Source organism: Dicentrarchus labrax, unplaced genomic scaffold, assembly GCF_905237075.1.
Source record: "Dicentrarchus labrax unplaced genomic scaffold, dlabrax2021, whole genome shotgun sequence".
NCBI classification, from domain to species: Eukaryota; Metazoa; Chordata; class Actinopteri; family Moronidae; genus Dicentrarchus; species Dicentrarchus labrax.
The window spans coordinates 239687-259233 of NW_026136999.1; the positions used below are offsets into that span (position 1 = coordinate 239687).

Below are 19547 nucleotides of genomic sequence, written 5' to 3' on the forward strand. Positions count from 1 at the left end.
TGAATCCAGTTACATTAATGAATCCAGTTACATTAATGAATCCAGTTACATGATGATGATGATGATGATGATGATGAAGAAATGTGGAACAGTTTGTTTTTGTTCAATCTACAGCGACTGTAAAAGTTCAGGTGAACTCTTTTACCTGCATTGGTAATCAATCAGTTTGACATATTTATTGATTATTTATATCTGATATTTCCCATCAGACATTATTGTTCAATATTTCTGAACTTTAAACATTAAAGTTCATTTTAGGTTCATTGCTGACGTTAGCATTAGCCTCAGTCTGTTAGCATTAGCATCAGTCTGTTAGCATTAGCCTCAGGCTGCTAGCATTAGCATCAGTCTGTTAGCATTAGCCTCAGGCTGTCTGTTAGCATTAGCCTCAGTCTGTTAGCATTAGCATCAGTCAGTTAGCATTAGCATCAGTCAGTTAGCATTAGCCTCAGTCTGTTAGCATTAGCCTCAGTCTGTTAGCATTAGCCTCAGTCTGTCTGTTAGCATTAGCCTCAGTCAGTTAGCATTAGCCTCAGTCAGTTAGCATTAGCCTCAGTCTGTTAGCATTAGCCTCAGTCAGTTAGCATTAGCCTCAGTCTGTTAGCATTAGCCTCAGTCTGTTAGCATTAGCATCAGTCTGTTAGCATTAGCCTCAGTCAGTTAGCATTAGCCTCAGTCAGTTAGCATTAGCCTCAGTCTGTTAGCATTAGCCTCAGTCTGTTAGCATTAGCATCAGTCTGTTAGCATTAGCTTCAGTCTGTTAGCATTAGCCTGTTAGCATTAGCATCAGTCAGTTAGCATTAGCATCAGTCTGTTAGCATTAGCTTCAGTCTGTTAGCATTAGCCTGTTAGCATTAGCATCAGTCTGTTAGCATTAGCTTCAGTCTGTTAGCATTAGCTTCAGTCTGTTAGCATTAGCTTTAGGTTTCGTTCATTTATCAACAATATTTTAAGGAAAAGTCTCGAAACATAAAGTTGCTAAAATGGATTTTAAAGCCGCCACAGTCGGTCCTCGTCCCCCCGGTTCCCGACCCGGTTCCCCCCGGTTCCCCCCGGTTCCCGACCCGGTTCCCCCCCGGTATCAGACGGAGGACACATTTATGTTTGTACGTTAACACGAAGAATGTTAGCTGACCACAGCGACGGCTGAGCTCCTGCTGAGTGTGTGATCTTAATGATCGCTGATCGACAGCCGGACCGACGAGGCTGAAGAAAATAATGGAGACCTTACACACACACACACACACACACACACACACACACACACACACACACACACACACACACACACACTCACACACACACACACACACACACACACACACACACAATCACACACACACACACACACACACACACACACTCACACACACACACACACTCACACACACCACACACACACACACACACACACACACACACACACACACACACACACACACACACACACACACACACACACACACACACACACACACACACACACACACACACACTCTATACACTAATCCTAATTATTTTTCGGTATTTATATCCCGCTCTTTGGCCCCAAATCAGCTTTTATTCCAGTGTGAGGTCACATGGCAGCAGCAGGTTCAACCGAGCGCTACAACTGGTTTAACACCAGTAAAACCAGTTAAAGCGTCTGTGAGCAAATATGTTCTCACGACCGAACACCTACGATTCACTGAAACTTTATTGATCTCTGTGGGAAACACTGAGCCGATCTCAGAGGACCTTTATGCAGATTTAAACCAGAATAATATAATTTTACCAGTTGGACTCAACCAGTAAACAAATAACTAAAACCAGAAGAATCCGGGAACTATTTTGTTGAAAATTACCTTTAAAATTTTGATTTTTGCCACTTTTTGAGGAGAAAATATTCACAAAGTTGTTGTAGTTGTTGTAGGATCCTGGAGGAAACTTTATGGATCTTTAAAACAGCAGAAACAGACTTTAAGTTTACACAATAATAAATAATGTTATAAACTGATTCATTGAGTTTGTGAATATTTAAATTAGAATATTAACAGTCAACTTCCTCCCAAAAGACAACCACATATTGAAGATGGTGAAAAGATAAAAGATAACAAACATATAGTCACATCTTAAACTCAAACTCTAGATAACTAACTAAAGAACAATTGGTTAGCTGTAATTAGCTAACTAACCAGATAAAGATCAATATATATTAAGGTTGTTAGTTAGCTAGTGGTTGGCTAACATTAGATGTGACTATAAAATATCTCTTTTATCTTTTAATCATCTTCACGTCGTCAAACAACTTCTGTAGCATAAAAACAACGTATATCGCAATGTTTTACAAAAGTTCGAGTTCGTTGATTCGAGTAATTCTATCTATTTCCATTTAATGCGACATTAAACTTCAACTCCACTACATTGATTTTAAACTACAGAATATAGTTTAAATATATATATTAAAGTTACAGAATATGAGCTAATACACGAATAAATGAGGATTTATAAAGTTATTTAAATGAGCTGCAACATTAAAGTGATGAACACATGAATTCATCCATAATTATACTCCACAAACAGTTTCTGTATCAATAATAAAACAAACCTGCTGTTGTGCTGATTAATAAATAACTGATATAAACTGTATCAATATAAACTCATTCTGCCCTGAGCTTTGTCTCTCAGGATTCTGGGTAAAACCTGCAGGCAGAACTGAGGGCTGATATTTTATAAACTTTATATTTAACTAAAAGAAAGATGAAGATTTAAGTGTGTTAATTACAGGTTAACATTTATTTAGGTATTTCTTGTGATATTAGCCTGCTGCTACGAGTGCGATTGTCCAGTAAATATATAAATAAATATATAAATAAATATATAAATAAATATATAAATAAATATATAAATAAATAAATATATAAATAAATAAATACATAAATAAATACACATTTTTCCCTCAACATGAAACCAAGGCGCTACGGGTAGAAGGACCCAGAGGAGGCCGTTTAATCTCCATTGTGATCTTTAATAAGTAAATTAAATTAGGAAATATAAAAACTTAATCAGTGAGCGTCAAAGAGTCGAAGATAAAATAAAAAGTTGTAAGGGACCTGCTGCCTTTTTAATTTTGTTTAGTTTAAATAAAGAATATTTTTTTCTGTGTTTGTCGGTCAACAAATACATAAATAAATATAATACATATATATAAATTATATCTACACATATAATACAATGAGTTTATCTGATCTACACACACAATATATTTATTTATTTATCAGAATCATTTGTGATTCTTTATATTGATGTAATTATTAATTCAGTTTTTTCTCTAAATAAAATGATTAAAAACTACAAATAAAACCTAAATGTGTTTATTAATATTGTTTATACTTGTTAACCTTTTATATATTCTTATTATGGTTTTTTTTATCCTTTAAGAACAAATAAAGTTTCTGACTGACAAGAAACCAAAATTATTATTTCTCCTGAAATTACTAAAAAATCTAGAAAAAATAACAATTTAATTTATTTATCGCCTGAACTTAAAATCATTAAAATCTTCTTATTTTACCGTTTTTGTCTCGTTTTCTTTATTGTGCGTCGTATTTAGTTTCTGACGTTGAAAATAACTTAATCTTGATTTTTTATTTTAATCTTTATTTTACGTAACGTTTTTAATTTCAGGGTAAATTTGTAGTTTTTACTCAGAACTTTTGCTCACAGGCTGCAGGTCCTGCAGGTCGCGGGATTCGAACCGCCGACCTTCAGTCTGACAACCACTGTGTGAAGTGGCATTTACTCACTGTAATTAATCCTTCTGCTTTTTATTGATTACTGTTCTTAAATATGATTTTATTGTGTTTGTAATATGTTACCATACTTCTCTACCAGACATTTATTTAAAGTGAAAGTATTTAAAGGCTCCATATTAAAATAATAATTCATATAATGTCTCATTTTCTGTTTTGTCAAATCAGTAAAATTTATATTTTAGATTTTGGGTCAAAACAAAACTTTTAACGACGTCAATTTTGGGCATTTTTCTATATTTTCTGACATTTTATAGGCCGACGATTCATCAATTAATCAATTAATCAAGAAAATGATGAATAGATTAACCAATAATGGAAATAATCATTAGTCAGCTGACCTTTGACCCTCCAACAGCCAATCAGAGCAGCTTCCTGCTGCTGAACCAGTCTGACCCCCAGAGTTCATGTTTCTTTTACTGTCATTGTTTAACAGTTGTTTACTGTAAATACAGATATTGTTTACAGTGTAGACGCCGTGAACTTAAAGTGTGAGGTCAGAATCCGTCCAATCAAATGATTTCGACTAACTAACGATCAATAACGACGTTTCCGAGGTTACAGACGATGTTAGCACTACTGTAGAGCTACATTAGCTCGTTAGCATTAACAGTATTCAGTGATTTTGGTGGAACTGGATCAGATTTGATGGAGAAGACTTCCTGTCGTCCTCCGGCTGCTTACAGAGTTTCTGATGGACAGATTGATCAGTAGCTAACCGCTAACTGCTGTTAGCTCGGTCAGCTGTTAGCAGCTAAGCTAACTGGCTCTCTGATTGGTTAACAGCTCTGACACCAAACGAGAGAAAATGTAGATTAAACCTCCTGCTGTTGCTCTGATGAGACTTTTATTTTGAAAGAGAGACCACAGAGCTTCCTTCAGTGTGGATTTGGATCCGATCCACTCAAACAGACTTTCACATTAAAACTCTCCGTTTCCTCTTTAAACTGATCAAACTGCAGCGAATCAAACTCTTTATTTCCCTTCGGGCTCTCTGGAGGAGGAGAGGAAATAATAATAATCAGAAATGTTCAGTATTCGTGAAGGAAATCGGATTCAGGAGGTTTTAAGGATTTGACTCATCGTTACTGTTTCTGGTCGTCAGACAGGAAGTTTCGCTCTGAAACTACATTTAGAGCCTCGTTGGACTACAACTTACAAGCTTCCTGGTTAGTGTTTAATTTCCTCCTCGAACCAGGGGCGGAGCTACGGGATCTACGGCCCCCCAGTTTGGTGTCAAATTGAACTCGTTCATTGAGATTAATTTTAAAACTAACGTGTTAAATATAGAAACAGACTTAAGTTCAGTAACGTGTTTGTAAAAATGTCCGTAGATTTTGTAAATAAAACAATTTATTGATTTCTAATGCAGATATTTCAGTTCCTCAATAATCATTTATTTCTGGCCCTTGAATCTTGGGGCCACTGGTTTCACGTAAACATTAAAGTGTTAGAAAGTGAAATATTCACACAGTTTATTTTATAATTACAATAAAATGTTATGTTCATTGTAGATGAAGCTGTTATATGAGGCAGTATTATATTACTGTTAGCACATCGCAGGCTAAAGGAAGGAGGACGTGGTTGGGGGGGGGGGGGCAGAACTGGGCCCCGGGCAGTTTGAGGCCTCCGCTTTAAAGCCGCCCTCTGGCCACCCCATGAGTGTTCCCGTAGCTCCGCCCCTAACCCTCCAACGCCATCCACAGTGACGCTGCGTCAGACGTTAATTTCAGAGGAAAAACTAAATTTTTTGACTTTGTCGAACCAGAATCAAACAGTTAGTCAGCACATTTACTGAAGGAATACTATAGATTATAGATTATAGATTATTATAGAATATTAATAAATTAACAAATATTAGTACTCCTTTATTTGACTCAGTTTTACTCGTTTGTAGCTTCTGATTATTAATTATTACACAATAAACTGATAAATGATGTGTCACTGTTACCAGCTGCAACATTAAAGGGGTGAACACATGAATGGATCAATAATTATAATCCAATAATACAACTACACTGTAAAACCTGATGAGTTAGTTCAGCTCAACTTAAACGTTTATTAAACATATGAAAGATATTTGAATGTAGTCGCAGTGACTCGATTATTAATTAATTAAAATGTGTGAACAGAATTAATCTGAATAAATGTTTCTTTATATAAAAGTTAACATTTAAATTGAGTTAAAGCAAATTATTATTTCCCCTTTAAAAACATTTATTTGTGCAGTATTTTACTTTATTGGTGATTTAATTCCAGTTTGTTCCATTAACTCATTTTAAAAAAATATAAAGCCTCAAAATTAATTGTCGACCATTTTGATAATCGATCAGTTATAGATTGTTTTTATGGGTAATGTAATAATTTGCTTTAACTCAGTTTAAATGTCAAACATTTGTATAAAGAAACATTTAATTCTGATTAATTCTGTTCACACATTTAAATCAGTTTAACATTAATTAACTGAATAGAATTAGTACAAATAAACTTAATTTACCTCAACAATAAATTAGTTACTTTGTGCTCAGTTAAAATATTTTTTCATACTTAAATTATTGGAGTTAATAAATTTAAACAGTTTAATCTGTTTCCTGCCACAGATTGAGTTGAACTCATCAGGTTTTACAGTGTGATTAATACATAATATACAATAATAATAAATCTTTATAATGTTTCCACTGTAATAAAAATAATCCCCAATAATTAAAATACTGTAAAGTTTAATTAATGGTCACTTTTATTAAGTCGTCAGGTTTTTACGTGTAATCGAGTACTTTTACTCACTTACTTTGCAGTGTTACTACTTTTACTTAAGTAAAAGATCTGAGTACTTAAAGAAAGAAAAGAAAAGAAAGAAAGAAAGAAAGGATATCTCCTCTTCCTCCCCCCCTCCTCACCCTTCCTCCCCCGTGTCCTTCTGTTGCTTCTTTTGTCTTTTGACTGCTGGTCACCCCATTTAACATGGGGCAGATAGCATCAGGCTGACAGATATTGGGTTCCCCGGCAGCTCCATTGTTGGGGGAGTGAGGAGGGGTGAGGAAGGGTGAGGGGAGGTGAGGGTGGGGGGGTTCTTGCGTTACAGTCGGACTCATTTAACTCGCAGCCCTCCTTTTAGGAAACGAACAAATTGCTGCTGAAAGTCTGTCTTTGTTGTTTGTGGCTGATCTGGGAGCAGCCGACAACAAACAGCCTGCACAGGGAAAATCTGAGCGACGCAGATCTGAGGTCAGCCGATACGCTGCTGCTGCTGCTGCTGCTGCTGCTGGATCACATCTGTTCACTTTAACAGAACTCAGTGTGCACGGTCCAGCTCGGATCAGCACCGAGGGAGAGGAACCGGCTCCTCAACATTAAACAGTCAGAAATATTCCTGTTTTAGAATCCGGGGCCAAAAATTCAAAGTGTCCAGCAATGAAACTGAATTTAGACCCTAAAAGTCTCCACAAACACTCTGATCTGAGTTTTATAGATTGATACTGATATTGATAAAGATGATAATTACCAATAATACCAATATATTATTGAAAAAGAAAATCCAATTTGGAGTAAAACAACGTTTGTGGTGTTTTTCGTCTTCTAAGAGCTCCTGAAACTGATTTAAAGCAGCACTGGAACCTTTGTTAATTGTATACTATTATAATATATATATATATATTTAAGATGCTTCTCACTGAAAACATTCAGTCATTTTTTGTTTTACATTTTTCAGTTTGGTGCCAAATTTACAGAGTTTTTCTTCCATGAAACTGAATTTAGACACACACACTCTGGTTGGACGGATTCAAGCTGAACACTGATCCTGATATTTTTAAGATGATAATAAACAAAAACATGAAATTATTATTTTTTAAAAAGCTACAAATTTCAACATTTTGGGAGTTTTTCTCTTCTAAGAGCTTCTGTCTGTGGATTTAAAGCCCGACTCCACCTGAAGCCTCATATTAATATAATAATAATAATAATAATAATAATAATAATACCATGTATATCCCCATAATACCACCTGAAGCCTCATATTCATATTTTAAAGATTAAACAACATTCAGAGATCTTTGAACTGTTTTTCTTCCTGTAAGAATCCATGAAACTGGACTCATATTAATAATAACCAATAACAGGAGTTATTATCTGTTAGAGCCTCTGAAACTCAAAGTTTGGACCAATTGATGTTTTTGAGATGTTCATATTTTATAGGATGAAGCATTGAAACATTTAGTGTCACATAATTTAAATAATAGCATTTTCTTGTTAGAGGTTAAACTGAAGCTCCACTGGCTCAGACTGAAACAGCTCCTGTAAATATATATATTATTATATTATTATTATAATTATTATTATATATAATATTCATTTTATTCATTTTAAGGCAACAAAAACATTCAGTCGTCTCTTTAATTTTCCAGTTTGGTGCCAAAAGAAATATTTAATATTTTCCTTCAGACTTCAGAGTCGCTGATATATTTTTATACGCTGCTTCACATTTTTACAATTTGGCACAAAATAATAATAATTATTATCTAATTATTATTCAGAGTTTTAGTCCACGAAGAGTTTAAAGTAAAGATCTCCACTCAGCAGATAACATTGTTCACTTTGTTTCTGCACATTATTATTTATTGATCAAATATTGTGTCTTTTCTTTCAGTGTAAAATCCCCTAAAAGCAACAACAACAACAACAACAACAACAAACAGCCCTGAACTGAAGCCCTGCAGAGGACAGATGTGGTGCAGTTGTGGTCTTTGAACGCATCACTTTCTCTGCAAAATTCTAATTATTCCGTTTTCTTTGGTAAAATTCCTCCGCAGCCGCAAACACACAGAACATACCGACATACCGGAACCAGAACCCCGGAGCATCCTGGGAAACTGAGCCTCACAGACAAAGAGACACAAACCTCCATCAGATCACCAGTCAGAGCGCGAACACGGACTCTCCTGTGCGCGCCAAACCCGGATCCACCTGCGCTGCAGACATTATTATTATTATTATTATTATTATTATTATTATTATTATTATCCTCTGACTCAGCAGAAAAATCCACTAAATAATGAGGATAAGAACCCGGGAAAGTGGCGGTTCGCTTCCTGCTGCAGACTGAGATCTGACCTTTGACCTCCAGCAGCAGCCTGTGAGTTTCCAACAGGAAACATTAAAGAATAAAAAATAAAAACAGATCGAAATATCCAGAATATTTTCTATAATCGATCACGTTCTTGGACAGGAAGGGTGGCGGGAAAGTGTGCAGCAGGATGAAGCTTTGACCTTTGACCCGCACACAGAAAATACAGAAACAGCTTCCGACCTCAAACATCCTCCAAAATAAAGGTTAAAACCAAAACGCAGAATTTCATTTTCCTCCAAATAAAAGGAAGAAAACGGCTCAGCGGCCCGTTTCCGCCATTTTAACGCCGCCACGGGCAGAAAAACGCACCTGTGCGTGAAATAATCACCGCAAAACATCCAGAAGAGACAGAAACGACCTCCTGCAGCGGAGAGAGAGAGAGAGAGAGAGAGAGAGAGAGAGAGAGAGAGAGAGGAAGCGCAACCGGTTCTGACCCAAAACCTCCAGAAGAGACAAAAACCTGCAGCAGGCAGATTCATCCAGGCCCAAAGTGATGATTTAAAAACAGGTGAGGAAGAGGAGGAGGAGGAAGATGTAGAGGAAGAAGAGGAAGAAGAGGAGGAAGAGGAGGAGAAGCTCCTGAAATAAACTTTTTTGTGTGTTTTTTTGGAAAGGATCAGAAAGTGTTGTGATTTGGCTCCAAGAGGTGAAACCAGCTTGTGGAAAGTAAAAACGTCGTTTTTAAGTTTAAAAGATTGAAATATTCCGGATGAGTTTGTTTGTGAAGCACAAAGAGGAGCTCGCGGACTGAAACAGGACGGAAGCCGTGAAGTGAAGCGGATCAGTTTTCAGCTTTTCACCAAAAACCTGCAGGACAGAAAAAACACAAATGATCCGGTTTCTGGTTCTGAAAAAGCTGCAGCTGCAACAACAAACAGCGAGATCTCACCTGCACACACACACACACACACACACACACACACACACACACACACACACACACACACACACTCTGATGGGAGTTTTCTTTAAAGACTCAAAGAATCTGCAGAAAGTCTCGTTTCCACCAGCAGCAGCCTCTAATCCGGACTCACACAGACAGTCTGCAGAAAGATTTCACCTTTTCTTCTTCAGTTTGTGTAAAAATAAAATCAGTCAGAGTGGAACGAACCGAACCAACCGAACCAACCGCAGTAAACCGGTGAGAGGAACCCGAGACCGACCCGGAACCATCTGCAGGTTTAACGGTTTATGTTCGCTGGTTGAGACACAGGTTGGATGTTTGGTGTAAAATCAAACCAGCTGAACCAGAAAGAAAGCAGCAGACTGAGGCTGGACAGACAGACAGACAGACAGACAGACAGACAGACAGACAGACAGACAGACAGACAGAAACTTCCTTTAAACTGAAACATAAAAACACAAAAAGATTTCTGCGCAGTTTAATCTGCAGATTGCACAACGAGGAGTTTCACCTGAGCAGATATTAACACACACAACCTGCACAGCTTCACACACACACACACACACACACACACACACACACACACACACACACCCAGGAGCTCAAACAAAAACAAAACGAGTTGGCGCTCTGAGGAAGAAGCAACCACCGAACCCTTGAACCCGGATCGGAGCTCAATCTGGCGCTAAACCGGAACCTTTCTGGGTGATTGGTGCACATAAACCCGCAGCGGAGCGGCGGTCGGTCGGTCGGGCTCCAGCGGCCTCAACGCGACCTCTGCCTGCATCAGCTGACACACTCTCTGTCCACACAGACGCGCGTAAAACCTTTATGCGTAAAAGCTTTACGCACAGGCGCGCTGCGGCGTAAACATCCACTGTAAACAACAACAACCCAAAACTCCACACAAACACAAACAGGAAGAAATATTTGTTGATGTTCAGTTGCTGCAGAACCGGATCAACAAAACCACAAAGTGAAGCAGAACCAGAATCTCTGAAATCTCCAAAATAATAATGAGGAGTATTTAATCTGTGTTGCGTTCAGGTACCTGGTGATAAAAGCAGACAACACTGGCGGTAAAAGAAGACAAAAGGATGTGCGTTAGTTATGAATGTAACCTATTCTTTTATTTTTGTTTTTTTTATGATTAAAACATTTTTTTCTCTTTTTTTAACTTCTGTAAGCGACAAACACGGGAATAAGAATAAGACCACAATAGTATCACAACCATGAAAAATTGTTTTAGAGACGACAATTAAAGGACAATCATTCCAAGTAGTATTAGATAATGAGGCATTTTTTTCTTCTGTCAAACAAACGGGTTTTTACATTGTTCTTCCTTTTGGAAAAGAAGCAAAACCCCAAATTCAGATTACAAATAGACATTTTTTTCTCTCTCTTTTACTAATTATACAAAAAAATAAAAAATAAAATAAAAAGAAGAAGCGTGAACGTCCGTTTTTTATCGGCGTATCACGTTTTACAGTCAAAGAAGCAGAAAAACAGGCTGACACCGCGGAAAACATCCAGCAAACGAGACGTTTACGCTCCAAAAATCAGCTGGAAATCTGAATATGTCAGTTCAATTTACGCCTTTTCCAACGCAGATTAACATTTAATCTAAAAACGAGGCGGATTAAGGCAAAAAATTAAAATCTGCACCAACAAACCTTAAAAAAAAGTCTAATTTGAAATCGGCGCCACCAAACTTCATTCAAATTTCCGCTAATTTAAGAAAAAGGTTCCAAAAAAACTGCGATAAAAATCTCGTTTAAATGGACATTTTCTGCAGTGAAGGAGGCATCATTCACCCCTTCATCCACTCACTCACTCACTCATTCATTCATTCATTCACTCATTAATTCTACTACATCAGGCCTCTGTCAGCTCAAATACTGACTCTAAAATCTCCTAAAAACCGATTCTTTGGTCTATAAAAAGTTACATTAACAGGTTTATTTTGAACGGATGGAGGAAACAGCCTCAGGACTTTAACGGCGGGAAGTCGCTTTAAAAAAAAAACAAAAAACAAAAACACATTTTCACTGGATAGAAAATAAAATAAAAAATAATAAAAATTAGTGTTTAAATTTTGTAAAATAAAATAATTCTCCGCCGCTTCTTTTTCTAACCCGCATGATACCGGATAATACTGCAAACATGCGGGTAAAAACCGGCTGTTAGAGATATTATTATTATTATTATTATTATTATTATTATTATTTTTAAAAATCTCAAAATTAGACAAAACTATTTTAAATACACATTCTATAAAAAGTAATGCCTCCTCCAACAGCAACAGAAACAGCTCTCCTCATTCTCTCTGTCTTTAGCTCACATTGCACATCGCTGACACTATACAGACGAACCGGACACTTATAGGAACAAACATTATGTACACAGAAAGTAAACTGCAGGAGAAGATGGAGCAGAAGAAGAAGAAGAAGAAGAAGGAGAAGATAATAATAATAATAATAATATTAAAAAATACCTGGAAACTTCAGGGCTGCTTTCTGTCAGTTTCTCTGCTGCTCTTTTTTGTTTTGCAGTTTTTAGTCTCTCCTCTTTTTTCTATAGTTGGTAGTTTATAATAACTTTGTATTTTTTTTTTTTACAATGTAAATGTTCAGTGTAAAATGTTCAACTTACAGTTCCAGTCATTTTAAGATTTTCACTCCTTCAGGTTGGGGGGGGGGGATGGAGAGGATGGATGGAAGGATGGATGGAGAGGTGAGGTAAGGTGGAGGGTGAGGCTGGGGGTGAGGTTGTGGGGGTGTTAGTGTATAAGCGGGTTGGAGGTCGACCCCTGGTTCTGATGCGTAAAATAGTCAGACAAACCCCCGGAAAGTCCCGAAGAGAAGGCCGGCAGAGAGCCGGACAGAGCCGGCCTCAGAGAGTCACAGGGCAGCGAGGAGGAGGACGGAGCCTGCGGGGAATTGGAGGCCGAAGCCCGGGCGGCCTGCAAGGAGCCTCCGCCGCCTCCGGGCTGCGTGGTCATGGACGGGTGCGGGACGTGGGGGAAAAAGTAACTGGTCTGCCCGGCCAGCAGGTTGACCGAGCACGGGTTCAGGGAGTAAGTGGCCCCGGAGCAAGGCACGGAGAGGCCGCAGGGCACCGCCGAGGCCGCCAGGGCCGCCGCCGTCAGGTGGTGCGTCGCGTAGGGGAGGTCCCCGCCGACCAGCCGGTCCATGCTGAGCCCGTTGGACGACGGGAACGAAGAGTGGTTGTTGCCCATGTTCTGGGTGAGCATGGTGCTGTAGGACATGGGGTGAGCCGGGTAGCCCGAGGAGGTCCCGTTGTAGCCCAGGGCGCCGCTGGCCCGCGGGTGGTGCAGGGAGAGGAAGGGGGACATGGGCCAGTACAGGGAGCCGGCCCGGTCCATGAAGGTCAGGCCGGAGGTCAGCCGCGCGCCCCGCTTAAAGGCCAGCTTGGCCCGGGACGTGGTGGACCGCCGCCGGAGCTTCCCGGTGGTGCCGCCGATGAAGACGTCGTCGCTGCTCGGGTCCAGCATCCAGTAGTTCCCTTTGCCCGGGTCGTCGTAGTGCCGCGGAACCTTCACGAAGCATTTATTCAAGCTGAGGTTGTGCCGGATGGAGTTCTGCCAGCCCTGCTTGTTCTCCCGGTAGTACGGGAAGTTCTTCATGATGAACTCGTAGATGCCGTTGAGGGTGAGCCGTTTCTCCGGGCTCTGTCGGATCGCCATCATGATCAGCGCGTTGTAGCTGAACGGAGGTTTTTCGTACTTGCCGCTTTTCTTCTCTCCGTCCTTCCCGCCGGCGCCGCCGTCCGCGTCCTTCCCGTCCTTCTTCTCCTCCTGCTTCTCCTTCTCGTCCGTGCAGCTCTCCTGGTTCGCTGACTCACTTTTAGGGTCCGCTTTGCCGTCCTGCTGCGCCGCCGGGAGAGGAGCCTTCTGCTCGGCTTCGTCCGCGCCGCCGGGCCGGTGGTGGTGGTTCTGGTGGTGGTGGTTCTGGTGGTGATGCTGCTGGTTCTGGTGGTTGTTGTTGTCGCTTTGCACGGCCTCGGGCACCAAACTGTTTATACTGAACGACGATTTAGGAATCATTTTCACCTCTTTGCGCTCTCCCATATCCAACATCACCGGGCAATGAGGGGGGAAATGGCAACGAGCGAAAGCGACGAACACAGCTGGGTCTCAATCTGTCCTGTCTCTGCCTGCGAACCAGGACGGGAAGGAAGGAAGGGGGGAACGATAGGAAGAAAGAAAGTATAGCCCAACAAACTATTTCATGTTCGGTTTGGGGAGAAAAAAGGAAACACACACACACAACACACATGTACACACACATCGATAGGAGACAGATAGCTGCAATTAATTAGGGAGCCACAGCCACTAAAGCAAGTAAAAAACATTGGTTGGACCTTTCCAGTCCTCAGCCAACCAGGGGAACATTAGTATTAAATATTAAGGCGTCCTCTGCGCTTTCAGCCAATCATGACGCACAGGGAAACACACACATCCACCAATACCGGGCCCGCTGCAAGAAGTGTCCAACCAGAGGAGTCTTTAAACGTCTCATTGAGTCTGAAAAAATATTCATTTGATGGAAATGAAGCTGAAAATGTGTCAAATTGGATTTTATTTGTTTTATTGTTTTAAAGAGGATTATTTCTTTTGGGGAGTTTTTTTTTATTTATTTTGCTTTTGTTTTTATCTGGAAACAATCGACCACAGCTCATATTTTACTCATTTTAAAAGAAAAATACTATAATTTATAAAATAAATCCAACTTTATTTGACAATGTGTATTTTTATGACACCATTCTGTATTTCTTTCGGATCTTTTCGGAACAGAATTCGGACTCTCGCAGCCTCTTTACGCGCCCGAATGAGTCTCCAAACGCGCACACTTTTTGCAGCGTGGAAAACACACTCACCCCTATCAACACTCGTCTGCCTTCCCCCTCCTCTCCCCTCCCCTCGCTCATTCTCTCCCCCCTCCTCCCCTCCCTCCCCACCTAAACTAAAACCGTCGCTGGAAAACACACACCGTGCATGCGTACACCCAAATCCCCGCCGCTCCTCATATTTACACTCAAATATTTTCCCCTTCGGCGTCTTCAAAACTGTTTACATCCAGAGTCTGAGGGAAAATAAACAGAGGAGAGGGGATCCGGAGGGCACGCGGACACGGTCAGGACACGCGGAGGTGATGTGTGTGTCAGATCGCAGCAGACCGAGAGGCTGCGGGCTCCTTTCTCCAAAGCCGATTCTCCGTGCGTAAAATGCGCGTAAAATGTGCGCCGGGAGGCGTAAACACGGTGTCATGTCAGTCTGCTGCTTCCAGGAAGGTTTCTGGTTCAGTTTCCTCCCGACGGCTTCAAATCTGAGGCAGAAACACAGAAACACAGTGAGAGAATAAAGGAGGAGAAGGAGCGGAGGCCGCCGCAGGAGACTCACCGACAGCTCCAACAGTTTAAACCCAAACACGAGTTTTAATCCTTCTTGTGTTCTTGTTGATGTTTGTGACACAGCAGATATTATTTACACATTTACAACAGGATTCATTTCACTTTTTATTCACAATTACCATCTTTAGTGTGATATTAACTGTACTGATCCTGCTGAGAGTGCCGCTGCCTCAAACACTGCTCATACAACCACAAACACAATCTGATCCTTTTATTAACCTGACTGGAGTTTAAATGACATTTTACACATTAAAAACTGACATTTAAGGTTTTTATTTTGTTGGCTGGATCCAGTTAAATATTAAAGTCTGACTCATTTTAAATCAGCAGAGAAACTAAATCACATTTAAAGTTTAAACACAATAAAATTAAATATTTAACAGAGTAAATAATTCAAATAAAGACACAAACAGATTTTATTATCAGTGTTTGAATGAGAGACCTCAGTGTTACGGCCTTTAATACTACTGTTACTATTGGTATTAGTATTAATTGATCACAGTTAATTCTACCACGTGACCACGACGACTTTAAACATGTGACCACAAATAATAAAATAAACAAAATGTGTTGATGATATCTGTTCCCGCGCTGAGGGAAAGATCAGATATTATTTACAGTGAAGCCTCCGGATGCTGCAGTGCTGCTGCTGGTATCCTGGTAACCACTGCGTTATTACAATATTATTATTATTATTATTATTAGCTGACTAATATCACTGATTCAGATTTCTCATGAACAATAAACGTTTCTGAAGCCGATTGTGATCGATTCCAACAGTCAGTCCACCTTAAACTGCTGAATTAACACTTCTTTAAGGCGGTTTGAAGATGTAACAGCAGAAATATGAGCGATGAATCAGACGTGAATGTTTGGTTATGGAGGAACAACCGGACTGATTCTGACCCGGACTGTGAATCTGGAACAGTTAATAAAACAACCAGAGGAAGGAGTCTCCGTCCAGAGGAGAGTTTTTGTGCGTAAAAACACAGAAAAATCCTTCAACCAAAGAGAGGAATGTGTAGGAAGAACATTTTCCCTCCAGTTTAACCAGCTGAAGATGTTTGTGGCTCCCAGTGAAGCGACCCTCTGAGGGGAACTTTCACCCCGGAGCAGCAGCAGCTCCAACCCCGGAGCAGCAGCTCCAAGCTCGGAGCCGCTTTTACGCACAGAAACACCGAAGCGTCAGTGAGCTGTTGGAGCTCCTCTGAGACTGTTTCCTCTCAACAGGCTGCAGGTTCGGGCAGACTGAGGGGAGAGAGCCGCTGTCAGCAAATAACACTACTACTACTACTACTACTACTACTAGTACTAGTACACTACTACTACTACTACGAATACTAATAATAATAATAATAATAATAATAATAATAATAATAATAATGATAATAATATGGGAACGAGGCGGAGCAAAGAGAAAATGAAACAATCTACACCCAAACAAATGATTGAATTTAATTTGGTTGAGGAGAATCTCGGCCATCCGGTTCTGGTCTCAACGGTTCCGGATCTTTCTCCGTTTGATTTGATGCTTTCAGCCTTTTGTAAAATCCCGCATTAGGATTTATTCCCGCACATTTTCATCAGTGTGGAGTTTGAAGCTGAAATGATGGATGGTAGAAAATGTTTTTAAAAATCAATGATTACACTTTATTTATATTTATACTTTATTATTAGGCTGACCACTAAAACAAACAGCACAATAAATAATAATAATAATAATAATAATTAACAAAAAACAAACACACTTACTCTGGCTTTCAGTCACTGTAGTGACCTTCAACAGCGGAATGTTCGTAGGAAAACCCTCAAACAAACACTACTACTACTACTACTACTATTACTACTACTAATAATAATAATAACAACAACAATAACCAGTGTGTCCTGTGCGCACTTTGCGTTTGGATAAGTGAATTTATTTTGTAGAATGTTGGTTTGTTTCGTCGTGCTTTTATTTTGATGGGATGGTTTAACTTGATGTTTGTTTGTCAGCTCCTCTGTGACTCTCTGTGAACTAAACATACTGCTTGTTTGTTGTTGTTGTTGTTGTTGTTGTTAGTTTGCTCACAGAAGCTGAAGATGTGAGCGCAGTTTGGACTCCGGCTCCGCTTATATGTTTCTGTGTGTGTGTGTGTGTGTGTGTGTGAGAGAGCAGCATCCACACAGGACCGAGGAGGAGGAGGAAGAGGAGGAGGAGGAGGAGGAGGAGGAGGAGGAGGAGGTGCAGAAAGAATCATCCATCCAGCCTCAGAGAGAGAAAAACCTGAAAGGAGCTGCTGGAATAATTCTTCGGACTGAACCTTTAAAACAAAACCAGCAGGTGGATTCATGGAGGAAGAGGAGGAAGAGGAGGGAGAGGAGGCTCCTCTGTGTTTGTCTGAGGAAGAACAATGAGCATGTGAAGAATTAAATGTTAAAAACTCAAACCAGACTCTGTTCATTTTCTTTAGCATTTTAAATCCTGTTAGAATTGATAGTGAACACATGAGAGCAGTTGACCAGCTATCACACAGACCAGACTCCATTCATTTTTCTCTGGATTCTAAAGTTCAACTGGGACCAGACTCTGTTCATTTTAACCTCAATTCTAAACACTGTAAACCCATTAAACAGAGAGAGAGAGGTTGTCTTCCTCTTCAAGATAAAGTTAAAGTTAAACCAGACCAGACTCCATTCATTTTATTCTGGATTTTAAAACATGTTTTAATGCTTAAATTTACACAGTGCAGAGGATCAGAAAGAGGTTGACTCCTCTTGCCTCTTTTGTTGGTCATCTGTCAACTGGGACTGAGAGAGGGAGAGAGAAACAGGGAGGGAGAGGGAGAGAGAGAGAGAGAGAGAGAGAGAAAGGTGGGGGAACTGCAACCAAACTAGACTCCATACATCCATCAGGAAGAGAAACTGACAGACTTTTGCCTCTTTTTTTGCTCAACCTTCAACTGGGACTTCAAGTCGAACCAAACCAGACTCCATTCATTTTTCTGGTGAATTTAAAAACCCAGTAATCACTGTGTGGTAACTGCAGAGCCAAAGGCCCGGAGAGAGGTTGACTCTTTCGTTGGTCAACTGCAACCTCAAATCCAGTCAAACCAGACTTCATTCATTTTCTTACGAATTTTACAGCAGAAGCTCAAATTTCCACTGTGGCCTTGAAGATACAGGATTAACTGTCAAAGTCCAACTAAACCAGACTCCACTCATTTTTCTTCTGAATTTAAATAACACATCAAACACCTAAGAGAGAGAGGGAGGTTCACGTTTGACTCTTTTGTTGGTCAAATAAGAACAAGGAGTCCAAACCAGACTCCATTCATTTTTCTCTGCATTTTAAGAACGTACAGTGGATCAGAGACACGTTCACTCTCCTCTGCTTCTCTGGTGGTCATCTGCCAACCAAACCCAGTTCATTTTCTTCTGACTTTTAGAGACACAGTTTAAAACCTCACAGAAAAGAAATCTGACACTCAAATATAAACGTTCTTATTAAAGTGATAAACAGTTTTGAACATTTTAACTGAGCAGAAAATATAAAGCTATAAATCCTGATCTAAAGGTTCGTTCACACTCGTGTTGAAACGGATCCTCTGACTGTTGAGAGCAATAAAAAATGTAATTATCGCAGTGAAATCGTTTTATTCCGGCCGATGTTCTCGTGTTTGGATGGAACACAAAGTGAAATCTAATCAGAGAGAAAGAAACACGCAGGTGACCTCTGACCTCCGTCATAATTACCGCCGCAGCCGTCGTCGGGGAACGCAGATTAATTCTGTTCCAGGAGTTTATTGGAACATCTGTTTCCATCACACTCGTTCTTCATCCCGTCACTTTCACGCCGGTGTGAGATAATTTTAGCCGCCCGAGTTTCATCAAACCGACTTCAGATTCTGTCGGAAGCTTTTTTTGATTAAAAATGATCCAGATGTGAAAGCGGCTGTTAGCAGAACGACGGCGGGAAACATCTGCCCCGGTTCTGAGAGGGGGAGATCAATACCCATCGATTGAAGCTGATCGGGAAAGTGTTGATCAGTTAGGCTGGGTTGGTGAGGGGGTTCTGTTCTCAGGGGGTTTTAAGGGTTCTTTAGGGGGTTCTGGTTCTCAGGGGGGTTTTTAAGGGTTCTTTAGTTGGGGTTCTGTTCTCAGGGGGTTTTAAGGGTTCTTTAGGGGGTTCTGGTTCTCAGGGGGTTTTAAGGGTTCTTTAGGGGGGGTTCTGGTTCTTGAGAGGTTCTTTAGGGGTTGGTTCTCAGGGGGTTTTAAGGGTTCTTTAGGGGGTTCTGGTTTCAGGGGGTTTTAA

The 19547-nt window shown here is 40.1% G+C and overlaps 1 protein-coding gene across 1 annotated transcript; it reads right to left on the bottom strand.

Moving 5' to 3' along the window:
• Positions 1-10928: 10928 nt before the first annotated feature.
• On the bottom strand, positions 10929-14607 carry foxg1a (forkhead box G1a). The gene has a single exon (XM_051395824.1). The coding sequence runs from the start codon at positions 13917-13919 to the stop codon at positions 12600-12602; it is 1320 nt and encodes a 439-aa protein (XP_051251784.1). The 5' UTR covers positions 13920-14607; the 3' UTR covers positions 10929-12599.
• Between the last annotated feature and the right edge of the window lie 4940 nt (positions 14608-19547).

What these genes read in the sequence shown, in the direction of transcription:
- foxg1a (XM_051395824.1), bottom strand. Translation starts at nt 13,919, where the DNA reads ATGTTGGATATGGGAGAGCGCAAAGAGGTGAAAATGATTCCTAAATCG.